Source organism: Anomaloglossus baeobatrachus, chromosome 4, assembly GCF_048569485.1.
Source record: "Anomaloglossus baeobatrachus isolate aAnoBae1 chromosome 4, aAnoBae1.hap1, whole genome shotgun sequence".
Taxonomy (NCBI): Eukaryota; Metazoa; Chordata; class Amphibia; order Anura; family Aromobatidae; genus Anomaloglossus; species Anomaloglossus baeobatrachus.
Genome location: NC_134356.1, coordinates 530207344 through 530230460, shown reverse-complemented (window position 1 = coordinate 530230460; position 23117 = coordinate 530207344). Strand labels below are relative to the sequence as shown.

Sequence of the window (23117 nt, the reverse complement as noted above, 5' to 3'; positions counted from 1 at the left end):
TAGGGGGTGATGGGGGTGCATTGTATTTTGTGTGTGTGTGTGTGTGTGTGTGTAGGGGTGATGGGGGGGTGCATTGTATTGTGTGTGCGTGTGTGTGTGTAGGGGGTGATGGGGGTTGCATTGTATGTGTGTGTGTGTAGGTGTGTGTAGGGGGTGATGGGGGGTGCATTGTGTGTGTAGGGGTTGATGGGGGGTGCATTGTATTGTGTGTGTGTGTAGGGGGTGATGGGGGGTGCATTGTGTGTGTGTGTGTGTGTAGGGTGTGATGGGGGATGCATTGTATTGTGTGTGTGTGTGTGTGTTTGTAGGGGGTGATGCGGGGTGCATTATATGTGTGTAGGGGCTGATGGACGGTGCATTGTGTGTGTGTGGTGTGTGTAGGGGCTGCATTGTGTGTGTGTAGGGGCTGATGGACGGTGCATTGTGTGTGTGTGTGTGTGTGTGGGGGGGGGGGGGAGTAGTGGGGGTGCATTGTATTGTGGGTGTGTGTGTAGGGGGTGATGGGGGGTGCATTGTATTGTGGGTGTGTGTGTAGGGGGTGATGGGGGGTGCATTGTATTTGTGTGTGTAGCGGGTGATGGGGGGGATGTATGTGTGTGTGTGTGTGGGGGGGTAATGGAGCGTGTATTTGTGTGCGTGTGTGAGGGTAATGGAGGTACATTGTAGTGTGTGTGTAGGGGGTGATCGGGGGTGCATTGTATTGTGTGTGTATGTGTGTAGGGGGTGATGGGGGGTGCATTGTATTGTATGTGTGTGTGTTTGGAGGGGGTGATGGGGGGGTGCATTGTATTGTGTGCGTGGGGAGATGGTAATGGGGGGTGCATGGTATTTGTGTGTGTGTAGTGGGTAATGGGGGATGTAGTGTGTGTGTGTGTGTGTGTGTGTGTGTGTGTGTGTGTGTGTGTGTGTATAGAGGGGCGCGGAGTCATTAATCGAGCTATAATTACATTTAATTCTCAAAATTTTCGTTTCATTCACCTTTTCTGTTCTAATATTTTACAATGTGAACGACCATGGCATGCCCCCCCCCGCCTAGTTTTGATCCTGGGTACGCCCATGCACAGGCCTGAGTGGGCCCTGGCACCCAGCCTTTCAATCGTAAACTTCAGTGATCGTACAAGTTCTGTACGATCACTGACGTTTTCGCAGTTGCAGGACCTTTAGTGACATCACGTGTCATGTGACTCACCAAAGGTCCTAGCGGTGCACTGTGGGAGTCCCCAGGCCTGCACCGACCACGCCGGTATTCAGATGTATGCGCGTCTTTCAAGCGCGCAAGACATTTGTACAGTGCGGCTGGTGACAGGAGGGAGAGCAGCTCTGCTCAGCCCCGCAACGTACCGTCATCGCCAGGGCTGCAGAGGAGCACGCCTCAGTCCTGCACCGACATCATCATCACCGGGGCCGCAGCTGCAGGGATGAAGAGCAGGACGCGCAGGCACAGGTAAGCGCTCAGAGGAGCCGAAGATGTACTTTTATTTGAGGGGCTGCGGGTGGGGGAGGATCAGTGTTATTTTACAAGTGGCATTAAGAAGCGGTGGGGGACTTTATGGAGCATACTATGGGTCAGTGGGGGACATAATAGGGCAGTGGGGGACATAATAGGGCAGTGGGGGACATTATAGGGCAGTGGGGGACATTATAGGGCAGTGAGGGACATTATATGGCAGTGAGGGACATTATAGGGCAGTGGGGGACACTATAGGGCAGGGGGGACACTATAAGGCAGTGTGGGACACTATAAGGCAGTGTGGGACACAATAGGGCACTGGGGGACATAATAGGGCAGTGGGGGACATAATAGGGCAGTGGGGGACATAATAAGGCAGTGGGGGACATAATAAGGCAGTGGGGGACATAATAGGGCAGTGGGGGACATAAGGCAGTGGGGGACACTATAGAGCAGTGGGGGACATAATAGGGCAGTAGGGGACATCATAAGGCAGCAGGGGACATTATAGGGCAGTGGAAGGACATTATAGGGTAATGGGGGCCATTATGAAGCAAATTGGGGCATTATAGGGCAATGGGGGGCATTATGAGGCATCAAAGATTTTGGAAGGCAGCATAGTATAATGAGGAGGGGGGATTTATACAGGGATGTAGTTGGGGGAGATATTATAGAAAGGGCAATTTTTGGGGGGACATTTTGGAAAGGGGCACTTTGTGGGGCTATTTTGGAGAGCAGGATTGTGGGGTAATATTTTGTGCAGGAAGCAATTAACAACCCCTTCTCATTCCACTTGTTTCCCCAGACATTATTAAATAAAAGGGGCCAGGATGAGGGACATAATTACTATATGGGGCCAGAATGAGGGACATACATGTTTGGTTTATGGTGGCACTTGGGGCATAATTACTGTAGGGGCAAATTAGGGGACATTATTAGTGATGAAATATAAATTAATTTTGAGGATACTGTCTCAAATGGTGGAACAAGAGTCTGACGTGGTGTAGAAATTGGGGAAATAGTGAGGAATGTGCTCTGGGAGTGATCAGCTATAGGTGACTTATTTTCTGCAGAGTCGCGTCATGGCAGGAAGAAGTGATGGTGGTCAGTGCCGGATGAAGAGAAAAAGCGAAGATGAATAAAGTCAGCTAGAGACGTCACTGGTAAGTCAGTCACGGTATTTCTCCCTTGTATGTGGTTGTATTCGGTCACTATGTGGTCTGATTATGGTGTGGCGGTATTACTTTTTTGTATGTAGTTATAGTCGGCCATTATGTGGTGTGGTTATAGTGTTGCGGTATTTCTCCCTTGTATGTGGTAATATTCGGTTACTGTGTGGTCTAATTATGATGTGGTGGTATTACTCTCTGGTATGTGGTTGCTTTTGATCACTATGTGTTGGTAGTATGTTATCTGGTCATAGTGTCACGGTATTTCTCCCTTGTATGTGGTATTATTCGGTCACTTTGTGGTCTGGTCACGGTGTGGTGGTATTTCTCCCTTGTATGTGGCTGTATTTGTTCACTGTTTGGTGGTAATATGTGGTCTGGTCATGGTGTGGTGGTATTTCTCCCTTGTATGTGGCTGTATTTGGTCACTATGTGGTGGTAATATGTTGTCTGGTCACGGTGTGGCGGTATTACCCCCTTGTATATGGTATTATTGGTTTTGGTATAGTGGATTGTGTTGTGTATGGAGGTCACTTTTTCTCTCTATAAGGGGGAGATTATTTCCAGTAGAAATTAAATACTTAACCATTTAACCCCTCCCCTCCCTGTCCTGAGACTATTACACTGCAGTAAATATGCACTTACAGAGATTCTCCAGTGAAAACAAGTAATCACCTTTACTAAGGCCATGTTCACACACTGAGTATTCAGTGAGTTTTTTACCTCCGTATTTGAAGCCAAAACCAGGAGCAGTAAAATCAGAGAAAAAGTGTGTGAACGTGGCCTAAAGATAAGTGATAACTTATTCATCTGTGTGGACCGATTGCTGGGACCTGCACCGATCGTGCAACTTTTATCCCCCATTACACTGGAGCTTGTGTCCGACTCGACGCCTGATTCATTAATTCCCTCAGTGGCTGCGAGCGCTGCGCTTGTTATCTGGCTGCTTCACAGAGGATGAATGGAGCTGCGGTCACACATCCCAACCCACAGAGGATGAATGGAGCTGCGGTCACACATCCCAACCCACAGAGGATGAATGGAGCTGCGGTCACACATCCCACCCCAGAGAGGATGAATGGAGCTGCTGTCACACACCCCACCCCACAGAGGATGAATGGAGCTGCGGTCACACACCCCACCTGCTGCTGCAAAAAGTTCCCCAATCTTCCGATCGGTGCGGTTTCCACTGGTCTGGTTCCACCGATCAATAAGTTATCACCAACCTACCCTGTGGATCGGTGATAACTTGTTTTCACCAAAGACCCCATTACTGCAAACGACTATAATTGTACATCCCAGTTATGGTGCACAATATAGATGTGCAGGAGCCGCCTGTGTATACAGTCAAAGCAACACAATAATGGGGATAACGCTAATGGGTGTTTATATTTAGCTGTAGGGTGGGCCCCTGGAGTCAATTCTCCTGGTGGGCCCCAGACACCCCAGTCTGCCCCTGTGTATAATGCTCAGGCCAAAAGACCACTGCTACTCCAGCAGGATACAGCTAAACCCCCACTATGTGGAGGCATCACAGGTGCAGGAGGGGCCAATCACACTCACTTCCAAATATGGAGGAGGTGATGGCTGGATGGTAAAACTGCACACTAATGGCTTGCATAGAGCACTGTTCACACTAGCAGACGCACAGTCACAAACCCGCAGCCTATTAGGTGACGCCCATACTATTAGATCAGGCAGGCTGCCAAGCCGTACCCCCACTGCGCTCTACATACGGACAGAAACTCTAATAGCAAGGCCTAACAAAAAGGGGCCTGGCTGTATCCTGTACAAAAAAATATGAGTTTTTTTGTTAGTATTATGGCCATAAGACGTAAGCCTACAACCCTCGTCACGGGAACCTCATGCTATATTTGTTTGTGACTGTGCGTCTGCTAGTGTGAACAGTGCTCTATGCAAGCCAGGCAACGTTCCATCCGGCCGCCGCATCGGCTAAATCTGCCGTATGTGGCAAAAACCGGATGGAACGCAAGGCCATGCAGCACAATGCGGCACTAATTAAAGTCTATGCAGGAAAAACGCAACCGGCAGCAAAAACAACGGTTGCGATTTTCCTGAAAAGTGCCGGATTGTGCCGCATTGCAGAAACCGGAGGTGTGAAAGCAACCTCAGCTGTATCCTGCTGGAGTAGCAGTAGTCTTTTGGCCTGAGCATTATACAGCTGCAATTCCATCTTGCTGTAAGTAATGATATTCTTTTTTGCTTTTTTACAATATATACAATGTAACAAGTCAATGGAAAGATTACTTTGATCCTCAGTGTTATAACTTTAGATCAGTGCAATTTTTGAAACAAACTTTTTTGGGGTTAGGAAGTTAGAAGGGTTCAAAGTTCATCAGCAATTTCCCATTTTTTCAACAAAATTTACAAAACCATTTTTTTTAGGGACCACATCCCATTTGAAGTGACTTTGAGAGGCCTAGGTGACAGAAAATACCCAAACGTGACACCATTCTAAAACCTGCACCCCTCAAGGTACTCAAAACCACATCCAAGAAGTTTATTAACCCTTTAGGTGCTTCACAGGAACTAAAGTAATGTGGAATGAAAAAAAATAAAAATTAACATTTTACCTAAAAATGTTGCTTTAGCACTAATTTTCTTACTTTTTCAAGAGGTAACACCAAAAATTGGACCTCACACTTTGTTACCCACTTTCTTATGAGCGCGCCGATACCCGACATGTGGTCAGAAACCTTTGTTTGGGTAAATGGAAGAGCTTGGAACGAAAGGAACAATTTTGTTTACTTACCGTAAATTCCTTTTCTTCTAGCTCCAATTGGGAGACCCAGACAATTGGGTGTATAGCTATGCCTCCGGAGGCCACACAAAGTATTACACTAAAAGTGTAAAGCCCCTCCCCTTCTGCCTATACACCCCCCGTGCTCACGGGCTCCTCAGTTTTGGTGCAAAAGCAAGAAGGAGGAAAAAACTATAATTGGTTTAAAGTAACTTCAATCCGAAGGAATATCGGAGAACTGAAACCATTCAACATGAACAACATGTGTACACAAAAAACAGGGGCGGGTGCTGGGTCTCCCAATTGGAGCTAGAAGAAAAGGAATTTACGGTAAGTAAACAAAATTCCCTTCTTTGTCGCTCCATTGGGAGACCCAGACAATTGGGACGTCCAAAAGCAGTCCCTGGGTGGGTAAATAATACCTCATAATAGAGCCGTAACCGGCTCCGTCCTACAGGTGGGCAACCGCCGCCTGAAGGACTCGCCTACCTAGGCTGGCATCTGCCGAAGCATAGGTATGCACCTGATAGTGTTTCGTGAAAGTGTGCAGGCTCGACCAGGTAGCCGCCTGACACACCTGCTGAGCCGTAGCCTGGTGCCGCAAAGCCCAGGACGCTCCCACGGCCCTGGTAGAATGGGCCTTCAGCCCTGAGGGAACCGGAAGCCCGGAGGAACGATAAGCCTCGAGAATTGGTTCCTTGATCCACCGAGCCAGGGTTGACTTGGAAGCTTGTGTCCCTTTACGCTGGCCAGCGACAAGGACAAAGAGTGCATCCGAGCGGCGCAGGGGCGCCGTACGAGAAATGTAGAATCTGAGTGCTCTCACCAGATCTAACAAGTGCAAATCCTTTTCACATTGGTGAACTGGATGAGGACAAAAAGAGGGTAAGGAGATATCCTGATTGAGATGAAAGGGGGATACCACCTTGGGGAGAAATTCCGGAACCGGACGCAGCACCACCTTGTCCTGGTGAAACACCAGGAAGGGGGCTTTGCATGACAGCGCTGCTAGCTCAGACCCTCTCCGAAGCGAAGTGACTGCTACTAGGAAAACCACTTTCTGCGAAAGGCGTGAGAGAGAGATATCCCTCATTGGCTCGAACGGTGGTTTCTGAAGAACCATCAGCACCCTGTTCAGATCCCAGGGTTCTAACGGACGCTTGTAAGGAGGTACGATGTGACAAACCCCCTGCAGGAACGTGCGAACCTGTGGAAGTCTGGCTAGGCGCTTCTGAAAAAAGACAGAGCGCAGAGACTTGTCCCTTAAGGGAGCCTAGTGACAAACCCTTTTCTAATCCGGATTGAAGGAAGGACAGAAAAGTGGGCAAGGTAAACGGCCAGGGAGAAACACCCTGAGCAGAGCCCCACGACAGGAATATTTTCCACGTCCTGTGGTAGATCTTGGCGGACGTTGGTTTCCTAGCCTGTCTCATGGTGGCAATGACCTCTTGAGATAATCCTGAAGACGCTAGGATCCAGGACTCAATGGCCACACAGTCAGGTTCAGGGCCGCAGAATTCAGATGGAAAAACGGCCCTTGAGACAGCAAGTCTGGTCGGTCTGGTAGTACCCACGGTTGGCCGACCGTGAGATGCCACAGATCCGGGTACCATGACCTCCTCGGCCAGTCTGGAGCGACGAGGATGGCGCGGCGGAAGTCGGCCCTGATCTTGCGTAACACTCTGGGCAACAGTGCCAGAGGAGGAAACACATAAGGGAGTTGAAACTGCGACCAATCCTGAACTAAGGCGTCTGCCGCCAGAGCTCTGTGATCTTGAGACCGTGCCATGAACGTCGGGACCTTGTTGTTGTGCCGGGACGCCATTAGGTCGACATCCGGCATGCCCCAGCGGCAACAGATCTCCTGAAACACGTCCGGGTGAAGGGACCATTCCCCTGCATCCATGCCCTGGCGACTGAGAAAGTCCGCTTCCCAGTTTTCTACGCCCGGGATGTGAACTGCGGATATGGTCGAGGCTGTGGCTTCCACCCACAGCAGAATCCGCCGAACTTCCTGGAAGGCTTGCCGACTGCGTGTCCCGCCTTGGTGGTTGATGTATGCCACCGCTGTGGAGTTGTCCGACTGAATTCGGATCTGTTTGCCTTCCAGCCACGGCTGGAACGCTTTTAGGGCAAGATACACTGCCCTTATCTCCAGAACATTGATCTGAAGGGAGGACTCTGTCTGAGTCCAAGTCCCCTGAGCCCTGTGGTGGAGAAAGACCGCTCCCCACCCTGACAGGCTCGCGTCCGTCGTGACCACAGCCCAGGATGGGGGCAGGAAGGATTTCCCCTCCGACAGAGAAGTGGGAAGAAGCCACCACTGAAGGGAAGCTTTGGCTGCCCGAGAAAGGGAGACGTTCCTGTCGAGGGACGTCGACTTCCTGTCCCATTTGCGGAGAATGTCCCATTGAAGTGGGCGCAGATGAAACTGCGCAAAAGGAACTGCCTCCATTGCTGCCACCATCTTCCCTAGGAAGTGCATGAGGCGCCTCAGGGGGTGTGACTGACCATGAAGGAGAGATTGCACCCCTGTCTGTAGTGAACGCTGTTTGTTCAGCGGAAGCTTCACTATCGCTGAGAGAGTATGAAACTCCATGCCAAGATATGTCAGTGATTGGGCCGGTGTCAGATTTGACTTTGGAAAATTGATGATCCACCCGAAACTCTGGAGAGTTTCCAGAGCAATGTTCAGGCTGTGTTGGCATGCCCCTTGAGAGGGTGCCTTGACAAGTAGATCGTCTAAGTAAGGGATCACCGAGTGTCCCTGAGAGTGTAGGATTGCCACCACTGTTGCCATGACCTTGGTGAAGACCCGTGGGGCTGTTGCCAGGCCAAAAGGTAGTGCCACGAACTGAAGGTGTTCGTCCCCTATGGCGAAGCGCAGGAAGCGCTGATGCTCTGGTGCAATCAGTACGTGAAGATAAGCATCTTTGATGTCTATTGATGCCAGGAAATCTCCTTGGGACATTGAGGCGATGACGGAGCGGAGCGATTCCATCCGGAACCGCCTGGTTTTCACATGCTTGTTGAGCAGCTTTAGGTCCAGAACGGGACGGAAGGATCCGTCCTTTTTTGGCACCACGAACAAGTTGGAGTAAAAACCGTGACCCCGTTGCTGAAGAGGAACCGGGATCACCACTCCTTCCTCCTTCAGGGTGCCCACCGCCTGCATAAGAGCCTCGGCTCTGTCGGGGGGTGGAGATGTTCTGAAGAAACGAGTCGGAGGACGAGAGTTGAACTCTATCCTGTAACCGTGAGATAGAATGTCTCTCACCCATCGGTCTTTTACTTGTGGCAGCCAGGCGTCGCAAAAGCGGGAGAGCCTGCCACCGACCGAGGATGCGGTTTAAGGAGGCCGAAAGTCATGCGGAGGCCGCTTTGGGAGCGGTTCCTCCGGCGGTCTTCTTAGGACGTGACTTAGACCGCCATGCATCGGAGTTCCTCTGATCTTTCTGAGGCCTTTTGGACGAGGAAAATTGAGATCTGCCCGCGGTCCGAAAGGACCGAAACCTCGATTGTACCTTCCGTGGTTGAGGTCTGTTTGGTTTGGACTGGGGTAAGGATGAATCCTTTCCCTTGGATTGTTTAATGATTTCATCCAATCGCTCACCAAACAAGCGGTCGCCAGCCAATGGCAAACCGGTTAAGAACTTTTTTGGAAGCAAAGTCTGCCTTCCATTCACGTAGCCACATGGCCCTGCGGAGTATCACCGAGTTGGCGGATGCCACCGCCGTACGGCTCGCAGAGTCCAGGATAGCATTAATGGCGTAGGACGCAAACGCCGACGCCTGATTGGTTAAGGACACCACTTGCGGGGCAGATGTACGTGTTACTGCATTAATCTGCGCCTGACAAGCTGAGATAGCTTGGAGTGCCCATACGGCAGCGAATGCTGGGTCAAAAGACGCGCCTATACCTTCAGAGATGGATTTCAACCATAGTTCCATCTGTCTGTCAGTGGCATCTTTGAGTGAAGCCCCATCTTCCACTGCAACTATGGATCTAGCCGCCAGTCTGGAGATTGGAGGATCCACCTTAGGACACTGACTCCAGCCCTTGACAACCTCGGGGGGGAAGGGATAACGTGTATCCTTAAGGCGCTTGGAAAAACGCTTGTCTGGACAGTCTCGGTTTTTCTGGATTGCCTCTCTGAAGTCAGAGTGATCCAGAAACATATTTAATGTACGCTTTGGAAACCTGAAACGGAATTTCTCCTGAGAAGCAGACTCCTCAATTGTAGGAGCTGGGGGAGAAATATCCAACACCTGATTGATGGTCGCTATAAGGTCATTCACTACTGCGTCACCTTCAGGCGTATCTAGGTTGAGAGCGGCTTCAGGATCAGAATCCTGATCTGATACCTCCGCTTCATCCTCCAGAGAGTCCCCCTGCTGGGACCCTGAACAGTGTGATGAGGTGGAGGGAATTTCCCAGCGACCCCGCTTGGTCGGCCTGGGACTGCGGTCCGTGTCAGAGACCTCACCCTGGGACCTATGGGATACCCCAGGGGCACTTTGCTGTTCCAATTGAGGGGGACCAGGGGTCAAGGATTGGATAGAGCCCGGGGCCTGAATCACCGGTCTGGACTGCAATGCTTCCAGTATTTTAGCAGACCATTTATCCATAGTCTCAGACAGTTTGTCAGCAAAGGCTGCAAACTCCGTCCCTGTCACCTGGACAGTGGTAGCAGGTGGATCCACCTGGGCCACCAGTCGCAGAAACTCCGGCTGAGCAAGTGCCACAGGGGCCGAGCATTGCACACAATGAGGGTCAGTGGAACCTGCCGGTAGTACAGCTGTACATGAGGTACAAGTTGCAAAGTACGCCTGTGCTTTGGCACCCTTGCTTTTTGCAGATGACATGTTGTCTCCTCTGAGAACAACCAGGAGGGTATATAGCCAAAAATCAACAGAGCGACCGTACAGTGCAATGTATAGCCTATAAGCCTATATATATATATATATACACTTCGGTACTCAGTGGGGCCAGCACCATAGGTGCTGCTTACCGACCGCTCAAAGCAGTTGTGTGGTCACCGGATTCCCTGCCTGGGTCTCCCTGTGTTGTCTCTCCTCTCCAGCGTCTGAATCGCTGACAGGAATGGCTGCCGGCGTTCTGTGGGGAGGAGGAGATCGTGGGCGTGCCCAAGAAAAGTGCGGGAATCCAGTGCCCCACTGTACTGAGTGAGGGGGGAGGAGGATACTAATGTATGCTCCAGCCCTCCGCTGACGATCCGTGCAGCGTCCCGCCCCTTCCCTGACTGGCAGGCTTGTGGGCGGGAATAAACGACACTAGGCCGCAGAAGCCGGGGACTAAAGTTAGAAGCGCGGCCGGCAATAAGCGCGGCCGCGCGGTAGTCCCCCGGCGCACAAACACACCCAGCAGTGCTGGAAAGTGTCTGGCACAAGCGCTCCATGTCCGGCGCACTAACACACCCAGCCGTGCTGGAAAGTGTCTGGCACAAGCGCTCCATGTCCGGCGCACTAACACACCCAGCAGTGCTGGAAAGTGTCTGGCACAGGCGCTGCATGTCCGGCGCACTAACACACCCAGCCGTGCTGGAAAGTGTCTGGCACAAGCGCTCCATGTCCGGCGCACTAACACACCCAGCAGTGCTGTAATGTGTCTGGCACCAGCGCTCCATGCGCGGTCCCCACGGGGACACAGAGTACCTCATAGTAGCAGGGCCTTGTCCCTGACGATACTCAGCTCCTATCCTGCAGATTCCCAGGGGCTGCGGAGGGAGCACGGTCCCAGTGCCTAGAGACCGATCCTGGATCCCACTTCACCCAGAGCCCTAAGGGATGGGGAAGGAAAACAGCATGTGGCTCCTGCCTGTGTACCCGCAATGGGTACCTCAACCTTAACAACACCGCCGACAAAGTGGGGTGAGAAGGGAGCATGCTGGGGGCCCTGTTATGGGCCCTCTTTTCTTCCATCCGACCTGGTCAGCAGCTGCTGCCGACCAAGCTGTGGAGCTATGCGTGGATGTCTGCCTCCTTCGCACAAAGCATAAAAACTGAGGAGCCCGTGAGCACGGGGGGTGTATAGGCAGAAGGGGAGGGGCTTTACACTTTTAGTGTAATACTTTGTGTGGCCTCCGGAGGCATAGCTATACACCCAATTGTCTGGGTCTCCCAATGGAGCGACAAAGAAATTTGCATTTTGGAAAGCAAAGTTGGCTGAAACAGATTGTGGGCACCATGTTGCATTTACAGATCCCCTAAGGTACCTAAAGAGCAGGAACCCCCCTCAAGTGACCCCATTTTGGAAACTAGATCCCTTAAGGCTTCTATCGAGGGGTATAGTGAGCATTTTGGACCCACAGGTACTTCACAGATTTTGATAACGTTACGTTGTCATATTGAAAATTGTCATTTTTTTTCTCAAAAATGTTGCTTTAGCATCAATTCTCTCACTTTTTCAAGAGGTAATTGCAAAAATTTGACCCAAATGTTTGTTACCCACTTTTTTATGAGCGCGGTGATACCTCACATGTGGTCTGAAACCTTTGTATGGACAAATGGGAGGGCTTGGAACGAAAGGTGCAATATTGGAATTTTGGAAAGGAAATTTGGCTGAAAAAGATTGCGCACACCATGTCGCATTTGGAGGACCCCTAAGGTACGTAAACAGCAAAAAAACACCACAAGTGACCCCATATTGGAAACTAGGCCTCTCAAGGAATTTATCTAGATGTTTGGTGAGTACCCCAGGTGCTTCACAGAAGTTTATAACGTTGAGCCGTGAAAATAAAAAAATAAAATTTTACCACAAAATTGTTACTTCAACCAGGTAGCTTTTTTTTTCACAAGGGTAACAGGAAAAAAAATCACCATGAAATTTATTGTGCAATTTCTCCTGAGTTTGTTGATATCTTATATGTGATGGAAATCAACTGTTTGGGCACACGGCAGGTCTTGGAAGGGAAGGAGTGCAATTTGACTGCAAAATTGGTTGGATTCAATAGCGGACACCATGTGGCATTAGGAGAGCCCCTGAGGTGCCTAAGCAGTGGAGGTCCCCCACAAGTGACCCCATTATGGAAAATAGACGCCTCAAGGAATTTATCTAGATGTTTGGTAAGTACCCTGAACCCCCAGGTGCTTCACAGAAGTTTATAATGTTGAGCTGTGAAAATAAAAAAAATACATTTTTACCACACAATTGTTACTTCAACCACAGCTTTTTTTTTTTTTTAACAAGAGTAAAAGGAAAAAAATCAGCATAAAATTTATTGTGCAATTTCTCCTGAGTATGCTGATACCTTATGTGTGGTGGAAATCAACTGTTTGGGTGCACAGCAGGGCTCGGAAGAGAAGGAGTGCCATTTGACTGAACATTTAGCTGGAATAATTAGTGGACACTATGTCGCATTTGTAAAGCCCCTAAAGTGCCTAAACAGTGGAGGTCCCCCACAAGTGACCCCATTCTGGAAACAAGACACCTCAAGGCTCTTATCTAGGTGTATATTGAGCATTTTGAATCCACGAATACTTCACAGAATTTGATAAGCTTAGGTTGCCATATTGAAAATTTTCATTTTTTTCACAAAAATGTTTCTTTAGCATCACATTTCTCACTTTTTCAAGAGGCAACAACAAAACGTGAACCCCACAGGTTATTTCTTGTGAGCGCAGGGATACCCCATATGTGGCCAAAAACCTCTGTTTGGATAAATGGGAGGGCTTGGAATGGAAGGAGCACCATTTGAATTTTGGAAAAGTTGAAATAAATTGCGCGCACCATGTCACATTAGCAGGGCCTCTTGGGTACCTATACATTAGAAACCCCCCACAAGTGACCCCATTTTGGAAACTGGACGCCTCAAGGATTTTATTCAGGAGTATAGTAAGCATTTTGAATCCACAGGTACTTCACAAAAATGTTGCTGTAGCAACAATATTCCCACTGTTAGGCTGTGTGGCCATGATCCAGCGACACGGCGTCTAGTACACAGTGTCAGCCTTCCTGCAGAGATGTGAGTGTTGTCAACGGGAGAACGCAGCTGCCCATGCCCACGATTTGGGTTCAGGCTGCTGTGGACTTTAGTTCTATTCTACCTGCAGAGAACACTCATCTCCGCAGCATAAATTGACATGCTGAGGCTCGGGAAGCTGCACCACAGGTCGGTTTATGCTGCGGAGAAAAGAAGCCCAGTGGGCATGGGACTTCTAAAAATCCTTCCACTGTGCTTCTACTGCACAACGCAGCGTTATGGACGCAGGGAAAACACTCTGCGCCCAAAACGCTGCAAACCCTGATTGTGGGCACACAGCGTAAAATGCTACAATGGATGAATGGATAGATGTCAAACATATATAACAACCCACCCCCTGCATATTCTAAGCTGGCGCCCTTTAGTGCCTTTCATGTGGCACTAAAGGATGCCTAGCCTTGTATTTTGCCCAAAAAGAAAAAAAATAATTAAAATAAATGACGTGGGGGTCCCCCCTATTTTTGATAGCCAGCTAGGGTAAAGCAGACAGCTGTAGCCTGCAAACCACAGCTGACAGCTTCACCTTGGCTGGTGATCAATTTGGAGGGCTCCCCAAGCTGTTTTTTTTTTAAATTATTTATAAATAAATAATTAAAAAAAAAACAAACAAACAAACGAACGTAGGGTCCCCACAAATTGGATCACCAGCCAAGGTGAAGCTGACAGCTGGGGTCTGGTATTCTCAGGGTGGGAAGAGCCATGGTTATTGGACTCTTCCCAGCCTAAAAATAGCAAGCCGCAGAAGTGGCGCATCCATTAGATGTGCCAATCCTGGCGCTTCGCCCCAACTCATCCTGTTGCCCTGGTGCAGTGGCAAACGGGATAATAAATGGGGTTGATACCAGATGTGTAATGTCACCTGGCATCAAGCCCAGCAATTAGTTATGTCACGGCGTCTATTTGATACCAGACATAACTAATTGACAGTAATAAAAAAATAAATTGACAACAAAAAAAAAAATTATTTGAAAAAACACTCCCCAAAAACATTCCCTCTTTGACCAATTTATTGAAAAGAAAAAGAAAAAAAAAAATCGGGTACCTGCTGTAATGCATTGTGAAAGTCCTGCGGCGATTCTGGACCTTCTAGAATATGGGGGTACGTTCAGGGAACGTATCCCCCATTTTCTAGGAGTGCAGACCCTCCATTTGAGGAGAGTGGGTGCAAAGAATTTGCACCCACCCTCCCCGGGTCACAGCTGCAGAGTGCGAGCAGTGAGCCAGCGTCTCTGAGTCAGACACAGGAAGCTGAGCTGTCAGCCGCGCTCTGCACGTGTGACCGGCGTGCACTGTGAAAGAAGAGGGGGCCGCGGGGGATCAGAGCTGAGACAGGTACGGGGGACACCGGGGAACACCGGGGGGGAATAGGGGGTGACCTGGCAGGGCCTGGGGAGCAGTTTTCTGTTGTATGTGTCATAGCACATGTGACAGAAACCAGAGGAACAGGGTAAATGCGGCCGGAGCGCTGCTGTGCGCGGCGCCATGTTAAATTTTCGGGAGGAAGGTGGAGGTGGGGGGACACTTTGGCGACACCGGGGGACCGGGGGATGAGATTTATCTCCCATCTGACATGTTTGTTTATGCCAGATGGGAGATAAATGATTTTTTACCGGCGCGGTCATTTACTGTAAGGTGATCATCGGTAAATGGTGTGTACCGGTGATCACGTGAGCGGGGACCGGAAAAACCCCGCCAGAATTATGATCTCCAGGCTCTCAGCTACCCCCGGCAGTTGAGACCCCGGAAATTTTCCGACTCTGGGGGGCGCAAGACCCTTTTTTCCGACCGCTGTTAAAAAGCGGCGGTTTGGAAGAAGTACCCTAATTTGTCACCGTTAAAAGGCGTATCGGCGGTCGTTAAGGGGTTAAATTCTTCTTACTCTCTGAAACATGGCGCCTACAGAAAGCGATGCATACCTTGTCAAAATATTTGCAGAGGAGAGCTCGAGTTTCTGGGGACGACAGATAACTAAGCTTTGCCATCAGGTTCATCTCACACTGGGAGAGAAGGCTGGCGGAGGCACGGAGAACCCGCTGCCTGCGAGTAATGGATTCATTCTTGTATTCAATCGCAGCATCAAGAGCTTCTATGGCCTCATCCAGCTGGAAAAGGATCCGCTCTTCCTAAAAGGGGAGAAGAGTCACAGAACATTGAATGACAAGTATCAGAAGGGTTGTTCTAATTAGTAATAAAGGTCCTTTTTTACCATGTTTAATAAAGCAGGGTAAGTACAAGAGCGTGCTGGTATCCTTATTTCGGGATCTTCCGTGACGGGTGTTATCATGGCGTTTTGCCAGTTCATACTGTCTTATGTTACTTGGACCCCTAAACTATTGATGTAGTGGTCCTGTCCGGCATACCATGCTTTATCTGAGGTGTTTGGGATCCATATTGAATATTGATATTAAACTCATGGATCAATAAAACCTCCTGATGAACCCTTTGGTTTTATCATACAAGGGGGGAAACGCGTTGAGGTGTAAGGTGTAAATTGTATCTTAAGAGTGTGAAGCTATCAAGCACAGAGTGTCTAACCATTACCAAAAGGAACCTGCGACATATCACGTTTTTGAAATCAACGACCTCTGTGAAGAAGGACATTTATAAAATATTTCCCTTCAGAATAACCTCCAGTGGATATGTGATGAATATTTCATCTATCAAGAATCCTATTAAGGAACAAATTATGGTTATTGGACTCTCTATTTTTGGCATATATGTGTTTGTTTGCTTTGCTCAAAAAATCTTTTTTCTAACAGTTCAGATGATGGTTTTGGGCCGATATTAAGTCTCTGTTCTGCAGGGAGTGACCTTTTGGCATTCTATAGGGTGCACGGTATCTAAATCAACAGTTCAGTGGATGGGTTTACACTATATGTTGGGTGTTGGTTCTGTTGGGAATAACCTGTGGGTATTCCAGGATGCGCCTATTTTGAAAGTTATCCCTGTTTTTCCTCTGCCTTTTTGATCGGCTAAGGGTGTGATATGGATGTTGAATAGCGGTCATAAAAATCATCAATAGGGGTTACCAGGGGTTATATCTGGATATCTGTGGTCATATATATGTTCTCTAACTGGGTAGGGGTTGGAACTGGACATAGAGACGAAATATCTTTTTGTCTCTATAGTCAGCTCCTATACCATTGATTGGCAGTGAGCTCAGTAGGGGTTTGGAGGGTTAAGAATATAAATATCAGTATGAATTGTACACAAACCCTTTAATATTTGTAATATTTGAATTTTTTCTTTCTTTTTCCCTCTGAAGTATTTACCTTTTGAGGAGGATAAGTGTTTATCGGTCTGTGAAAAGAAAAATGAATTGTACACTGTTATATACCTACCCCCTAACTGGTTGAACCCAGTTGAGACATTGAATGTATTTATGTCTGTGAGTCTATTTTAGCTTTGGTACAATAAAGGATAATTTTTTAAATCTGGGGTCTATAATATATTTTTTGAGATAATTTTTGACCCCTGTAACATATCGAATTGTATTTGAAAAGTAAGTACAAGAGCATTACAAAAAAAATACTTAAAGGGAAGCTGTTCTGGGTGCATATTGCACCTGACAACGAGCAGTTCTGGCTGCATGTTACTAATTCCTGCCTAACTGTCCCTGTATACACTAGCATAGATAAAGAGATCTTTAGAAAAAGTATTTGTAAAGATCCTTTATGATATGCTAATGAGCACAGGGACTAGTCACAAGGGCGTTCGTTTACCACGACTAGTCCGCCCTCTTAGCATATTAGCATGCCCACAGGGGCGTGCTAACATGTTATTCAATGCCTATTGGCCAGCATCAGCAGTTGTGAAGCGCGTACCTATGTCTGTTGTCACCGCTTCAGACACCGGGTTTAGGGTCAGTGCGCATGATCAGAAGTCCCAGCACTTCCGGTGCGCACTAGACCTCTCTGCAGCAGGGACGCGTACACTTGGCTTCATAGTGCGCATGACCAAAAGTACTAATCGGCTAAGAGGACGGCTTAGTCGGGGGAACGAATACCCTTGTGACTAGTCCCTGCACTCATTAGCATATCATAAAGGATCTTTAGAAATACTTTTTTAAAAAAAAAAAAAACTGTTTATGCTTGCTACTAGATGTTGGGATGGTCAGGTTGGGATTAGAAATATGCAACCAGAACGGTTCGTGGTTCTGGGTGCATATTGCACCTGACAGCTTCCCTTTAAATGAATAAGTTGTTGGTCTGCTTTAGACAATTCTATTTTGTGAGCAAAGTTGCCCCTATAAGACGCCAAGCAATCAGCCCAAATCTATGGGAGAACTAGGTAACACATGTTTAAGTTGCCTGTAGTGCCTCCATAGTGAGCATTAAGGATTACACAGTGCCCATTGTACACAATGGTCTGTTCTGAGTGAGAACAGTTTTGTATTTTAGTAATATGGGATTCCAATCTATGAATTTTATTCCATTTTTTTTTTTTTTTTTTTTTTTTTTTTAACACATATAGACACAAATCTCTCCAAGAACCTTCATGATCTAACAATGTTGATGCTTGCTAAATTAATTTTAGTACAAATGAAATGATATCTATCAGTTATTTCCAGGACAGCTGATAAGTGTCTGATCAATTGCTTTTCTACTGCTGCAACCTCCAACACAGAGAAAAACGTTGTAGAAAAGGGCCCCTGTGCAAGGTCAGTCTATAGGCTCTTGTAGTCCAGTAGTTCATAATAACGCACCCCTTTATGTGTCTGTGACAGAAGCTGTTTTGTCTTTAGAAGTGACAATTTGACCCCTTAACTCTTGGGCCCTTGTGGAGCTGCTTAGGTTGCAGCAATGGTATATTTGCCTCTGCCACAACATCCATTTGCATGGGGATTCAGAACTCCCGACTGCTCCTCACTACAAAACCGCGCTGCTACCCCACTCATAGTCAATTGTTTTTTGTAGACACCTGTATCTGCTGGCACTATACCACTGACTAAAGCGGTTCATCAAGCTAATCTGACACTCCACATCACCGCATCCTTACAGTGAGGAGGAAGAGGGTACCAGGCCCCCGTTATGGTAATCGATGGATGTATCAGCAATGGGGTCCCCAGCAATCAGACATTTATCGCTTATCCTGTGGATAGGGGATACATGTCAATTATAAGAAAACGCCATAAAAAGGCAAAAATACCCAGATTATATTTATTGAAGAAAATCACCTCCGAAGAAAGCAGGCTTCCTTGGCGCAGCTTCTCATCTATGTCCACTCTCTGCTTCAACAGCAGCTCTTTCTCTTGTCTCAGGTTGTTGATTTCATCTCGTATACGCTGCTGGTCGTAACCGCTACCCTGACGAAGCTGTCCATTCTTTTCTGACAACTCCTTTTCTAAATCTTCAATTCGGCTAGACACCCTGACAATATCATTGCTCAGTGCCTAAAAGTAGCAGAACAGACAAACCCATCAAAATAAAGCAATAAACAGTACAATTGATTTCTAGGAAAGAACTACCTACATCGGGTGACAAGTATTGAACGGGTCACCAACCATCTAAGTAAATATATTTTGAAAGGTGCTATTGTCATGAATTTCTCAGCAGATGTCAGTAACAACCCATCCAATCCACACAAAGAAATCAAACTATAGATGTTTATAAATTAAGTTGTGTGTAATAATGAGAAGAAGGGAATTTTGTTACTTACCGTAAATTCCTTTTCTTCTAGCTCTTATTGGGAGACCCAGACGATTGGGGGTATAGCTACTGCCTCCGGAGGCCACACAAAGCACTACACTAAAAAGTGCAAGGCCCCTCCCCTTCTGGCTATACCCCCCCGTGGTATCACGGGTTCTCCAGTTTTAGTGCCAAAGCAAGAAGGAGGAAAGCCAATAACTGGTTTAAACAAATTAACTCCGAGTAACATCGGAGAACTGAAAAACCGTTCAACATGAACAACATGTGTACCCGCAAACAACGAAAACATCCCGAAGGACAACAGGGCGGGTGCTGGGTCTCCCAATAAGAGCTAGAAGAAAAGGAATTTACGGTAAGTAACAAAATTCCCTTCTTCTTTAGCGCTCTATTGGGAGACCCAGACGATTGGGACGTCCAAAAGCTGTCCCTGGGTGGGTAAAGAAATACCTCATGTTAGGGCTGCAAAACAGCCCTCCCCTACGGGGGTGTCACTGCCGCCTGCAGGACTCTTCTACCTAAGCTGGCATCCGCCGAAGCATAGGTATGCACCTGATAATGCTTGGTGAAAGTGTGCAGACTGGACCAGGTAGCTGCCTGGTACACTTGTTGAGCCGAAGCCTGGTGTCGTAATGCCCAGGACGCACCCACGGCTCTGGTTGAGTGGGCTTTTATCCCTGAAGGAACCGGAAGCCCCGCAGAACGGTAGGCCTCTAGAATTGGTTCTTTGATCCATCGAGCCAGGGTGGCTTTAGAAGCCTGCAACCCCTTGCGCGGACCAGCGACAAGGACAAAAAGTGCATCGGAACGGCGCATGGGCGCCGTGCGGGAAATGTAGAGTCTGAGTGCTCTCACCAGATCTAACAAACGTAAGTCCTTTTCATACCGGTGAACCGGATGAGGACAAAAGGAAGGCAAGGATATATCCTGATTAAGATGAAATGAGGATACGACCTTAGGGAGAAACTCCGGAATGGGGCGCAGCACTACCTTGTCCTGGTGGAACACCAGGAAGGGAGCCTTGGATGACAGAGCTGCCAGCTCAGACACTCGCCGAAGCGATGTGATCGCAACGAGAAACGCCACCTTCTGTGACAGGCGAGAAAGGAAACTTCCTTCAGAGGCTCGAAAGGCGGCTTCTGGAGAGCAACTAATACCCTGTTGAGATCCCATGGATCTAACGGCCGCTTGTACGGGGGTACGATATGACAGACCCCCTGTAGGAACGTGCGCACCTTAGAAAGACGTGCTAGACGCTTCTGAAAAAACACGGATAGTGCCGAGACTTCCCCCTTAAGGAAGCCGAGCGACAAGCCCTTTTCTAACCCCGATTGCAGGAAGGAAAGAAAAGTAGGCAATGCAAATGGCCAGGGAGACACTCCCTGAGCCGAGCACCAGGTTAAGAAAATCTTCCACGTTCTGTGGTAGATCTTAGCAGAGGTGGACTTCCTAGCCTGTTTCATGGTGGCAACGACCCCTTGGGATAATCCTGAAGACGCTAGGATCCAGGACTCAATGGCCACACAGTCAGGTTCAGGGCCGCAGAATTCCGATGGAAAAACGGCCCTTGGGACAGTAAGTCTGGCCAGCCTGGTAGTGACCACGGTCGGCCGACCGTGAGATGCCACAGATCCGGGTACCACGATCTCCTCGGCCAGTCTGGGGCGACGAGTATGACGCGGCTGCAATCGGATCTGATTTTTTGCGCAGTACTCTGGGCAAGAGTGCCAGAGGTGGAAACACATATGTGAGCCGGAACTGCGACCAATCTTGCACTAAGGCGTCTGCCGCCAGAGCTCTGTGATTGCGCGATCGTGCCATAAATGCCGGGACCTTGTTGTTGTGCCGAGACGCCATTAGGTCGACGTCCGGCACCCCCCAGCGGCGACAGATTTCCTGAAACACGTCCGGGTGAAGGGACCATTCCCCTGCGTCCATACCCTGGCGACTGAGGAAGTCTGCTTCCCAGTTTTCTACGCCCGGGATGTGAACTGCGGATATGGTGGATGTTGTGTCCTCCACCCACATGAGGATTCGCCGGACTTCCTGGAAGGCTTGCCGACTGCGCGTCCCTCCTTGGTGGTTGATGTATGCCACCGCTGTGGAGTTGTCCGACTGGATTCGGATCTGCTCTCTTTCTAGCCACTGCTGGAAAGCTAGTAGGGTAAGATACCCTGCCCCGATTTCCAGAACATTGATCTGAAGGGTGGACTCCTGCTGAGTCCACGTCCCCTGAGCCCTGTGGCGGAGACAAACTGCTCCCCACCCTGACAGACTCGTATCTGTCGTGACCACTGCCCAGGATGGGGGTAGGAAGGATCTTCACTGTGACAATGAGGTGGGAATAAGCCACCATTGCAGAGAGTCCTTGGCCGTCTGGGAAAGGGAGACTTTCCTGTCCAGGGAGGTTGACTGCCCGTCCCATTGGCGGAGAATGTCCCCTTGCAGTTGGCGCAGATGAAACTGCGCAAAGGGAACTGCCTCCATGGCTGCCACCATCTTCCCTAGGAAGTGCATGAGGCGCCTTAAGGGGTGCGACTGGCCTTGAAGGAGAGACTGCACCTCTGTTTGCAGTGAACGCTGCTTGTTCAGCGGAAGCTTCACTATCGCTGATAGAGTGTGAACTCCATGCCGAGATACGTTAGTGATTGAGTCGGTGACCGATTTGACCTTGCCAAATTGATGATCCACCCGAAAGTCTGGAGAGTCTCCAGCGCAACATTCAGGCTGCGTTGTCATGCCTCGAGGGAGGGTGCTTTGACGAGTAGATCGTCCAAGTAAGGGATCACCGGGTGTCCCTGAGAGTGCAAGACTGCTACCACTGCTGCCATGACCTTGGTGAACACCCGTGGGGCTGTCGCCAGACCGAATGGCAGAGCTACGAACTGAAGATGGTCGTCTCCTATCACAAAACGTAGAAAACGTTGGTGCTCCGTAGCAATTGGCACGTGGAGATAGGCATCTTTGATGTCTGTTGAGGCAAGGAAGTCTCCTCGAAACATTGAGGTAATGACGGATCGGAGGGATTCCATCCGGAACCGCCTGGCGTTCGCATGCTTATTGAGCAGTTTTAGGTCCAGAACAGGACGGAAGGAGCCGTCCTTTTTTGGAGCCACAAAGAGATTGGAGTACAAACCCTCGCCCTCGTTCCTGAGGGGGGACAGGGATCACCACTCCTTCTGCTCTTAGAGCGTCCACCACCTGCAGCAGGGCATCTGCTCGGTGGGGAGGTGGGGCCGTTCTGAAGAATGGAGTCGGAGGACGAGAACAGAACACTGTCCTGTGCACGTGAGCACAATGTCCGTCACCCACCGGTCTGTGACCTGTGGCAGCTAAATGTCGCCAAAGGCGGGGGAGTCTGCCATCAACCGCGGATGCGGAGAGAGAGAGAGAGCTGAGAGTCATGAGGAGACCGCCTTGGTAGCGGTTCCTCCGGCTGCCTTCCTTGGGCGTGATTGAGCCCGGCCGGAATCTGAGCCCGTCTGAGGTTTTGTAGCCCTTTTGCACGAGGACAATTGGGACCTGCCCGAGCTTGGGAAGGACCGAAACCTCGACTGTACTTTTAGGACAGCATTAATAGGGTAAGTCGCAGTGCAGACATTGCGGAGTTACGGACGCCTCTGCGGTACAGATGTACATGTGCTCAAGGCCAGCTGCGCAAGAACAGCTGAAAAGGTTAGGTTGCCTATACGGCTGTGAATGCCGGAGCAACCGACACGCCGATAGCCTCCTAGACAGATTTCAACCAGAGTCCATCTGTCTGTGAATGGCATCTTTAAGTGAAGCCCCATCTCCAGTGCAACTATGGCTCTAGACGCAAGCCTGGAGATTGGAGAATCCACCTTTGGACCCTGGGTCCAGCGCTTGACCACGTCAGGGGAAAAGGGATAACGTGTATCTTAAAAACGTTTGGAGAAGACGCTTATCTGGTAAGCGTGGTGTTTCTGGACTGCTTCTCTGAAGTCAGCGTGGCCAGAAAAATACTCAATATCCGTTTGAGATACTGAAAAGGGACTTCTCCTGCTGTGAAGCTGACTCCTCCACTGGGGGAGCTGAGGGAGAAAGATCCAACCTTCCATTGATGGACGC

At 49.1% G+C, this 23117-nt stretch overlaps 1 protein-coding gene across 2 annotated transcripts in view; it reads right to left on the bottom strand.

Annotated features, from left to right (window-relative positions):
* KIF7 (kinesin family member 7) overlaps positions 1-23117 on the bottom strand; it is a 183508-nt gene that overhangs the window by 7610 nt on the left and 152781 nt on the right. For both annotated transcript variants that reach the window (XM_075345929.1, XM_075345930.1), the window contains exons 15-16: positions 18560-18775; positions 15300-15506 (exon numbers count right to left, since the gene is read on the bottom strand). In XM_075345929.1, the coding sequence (XP_075202044.1) occupies positions 15300-15506; positions 18560-18775 (423 nt within the window). The remainder of the gene's footprint in view (positions 1-15299; positions 15507-18559; positions 18776-23117) is intronic.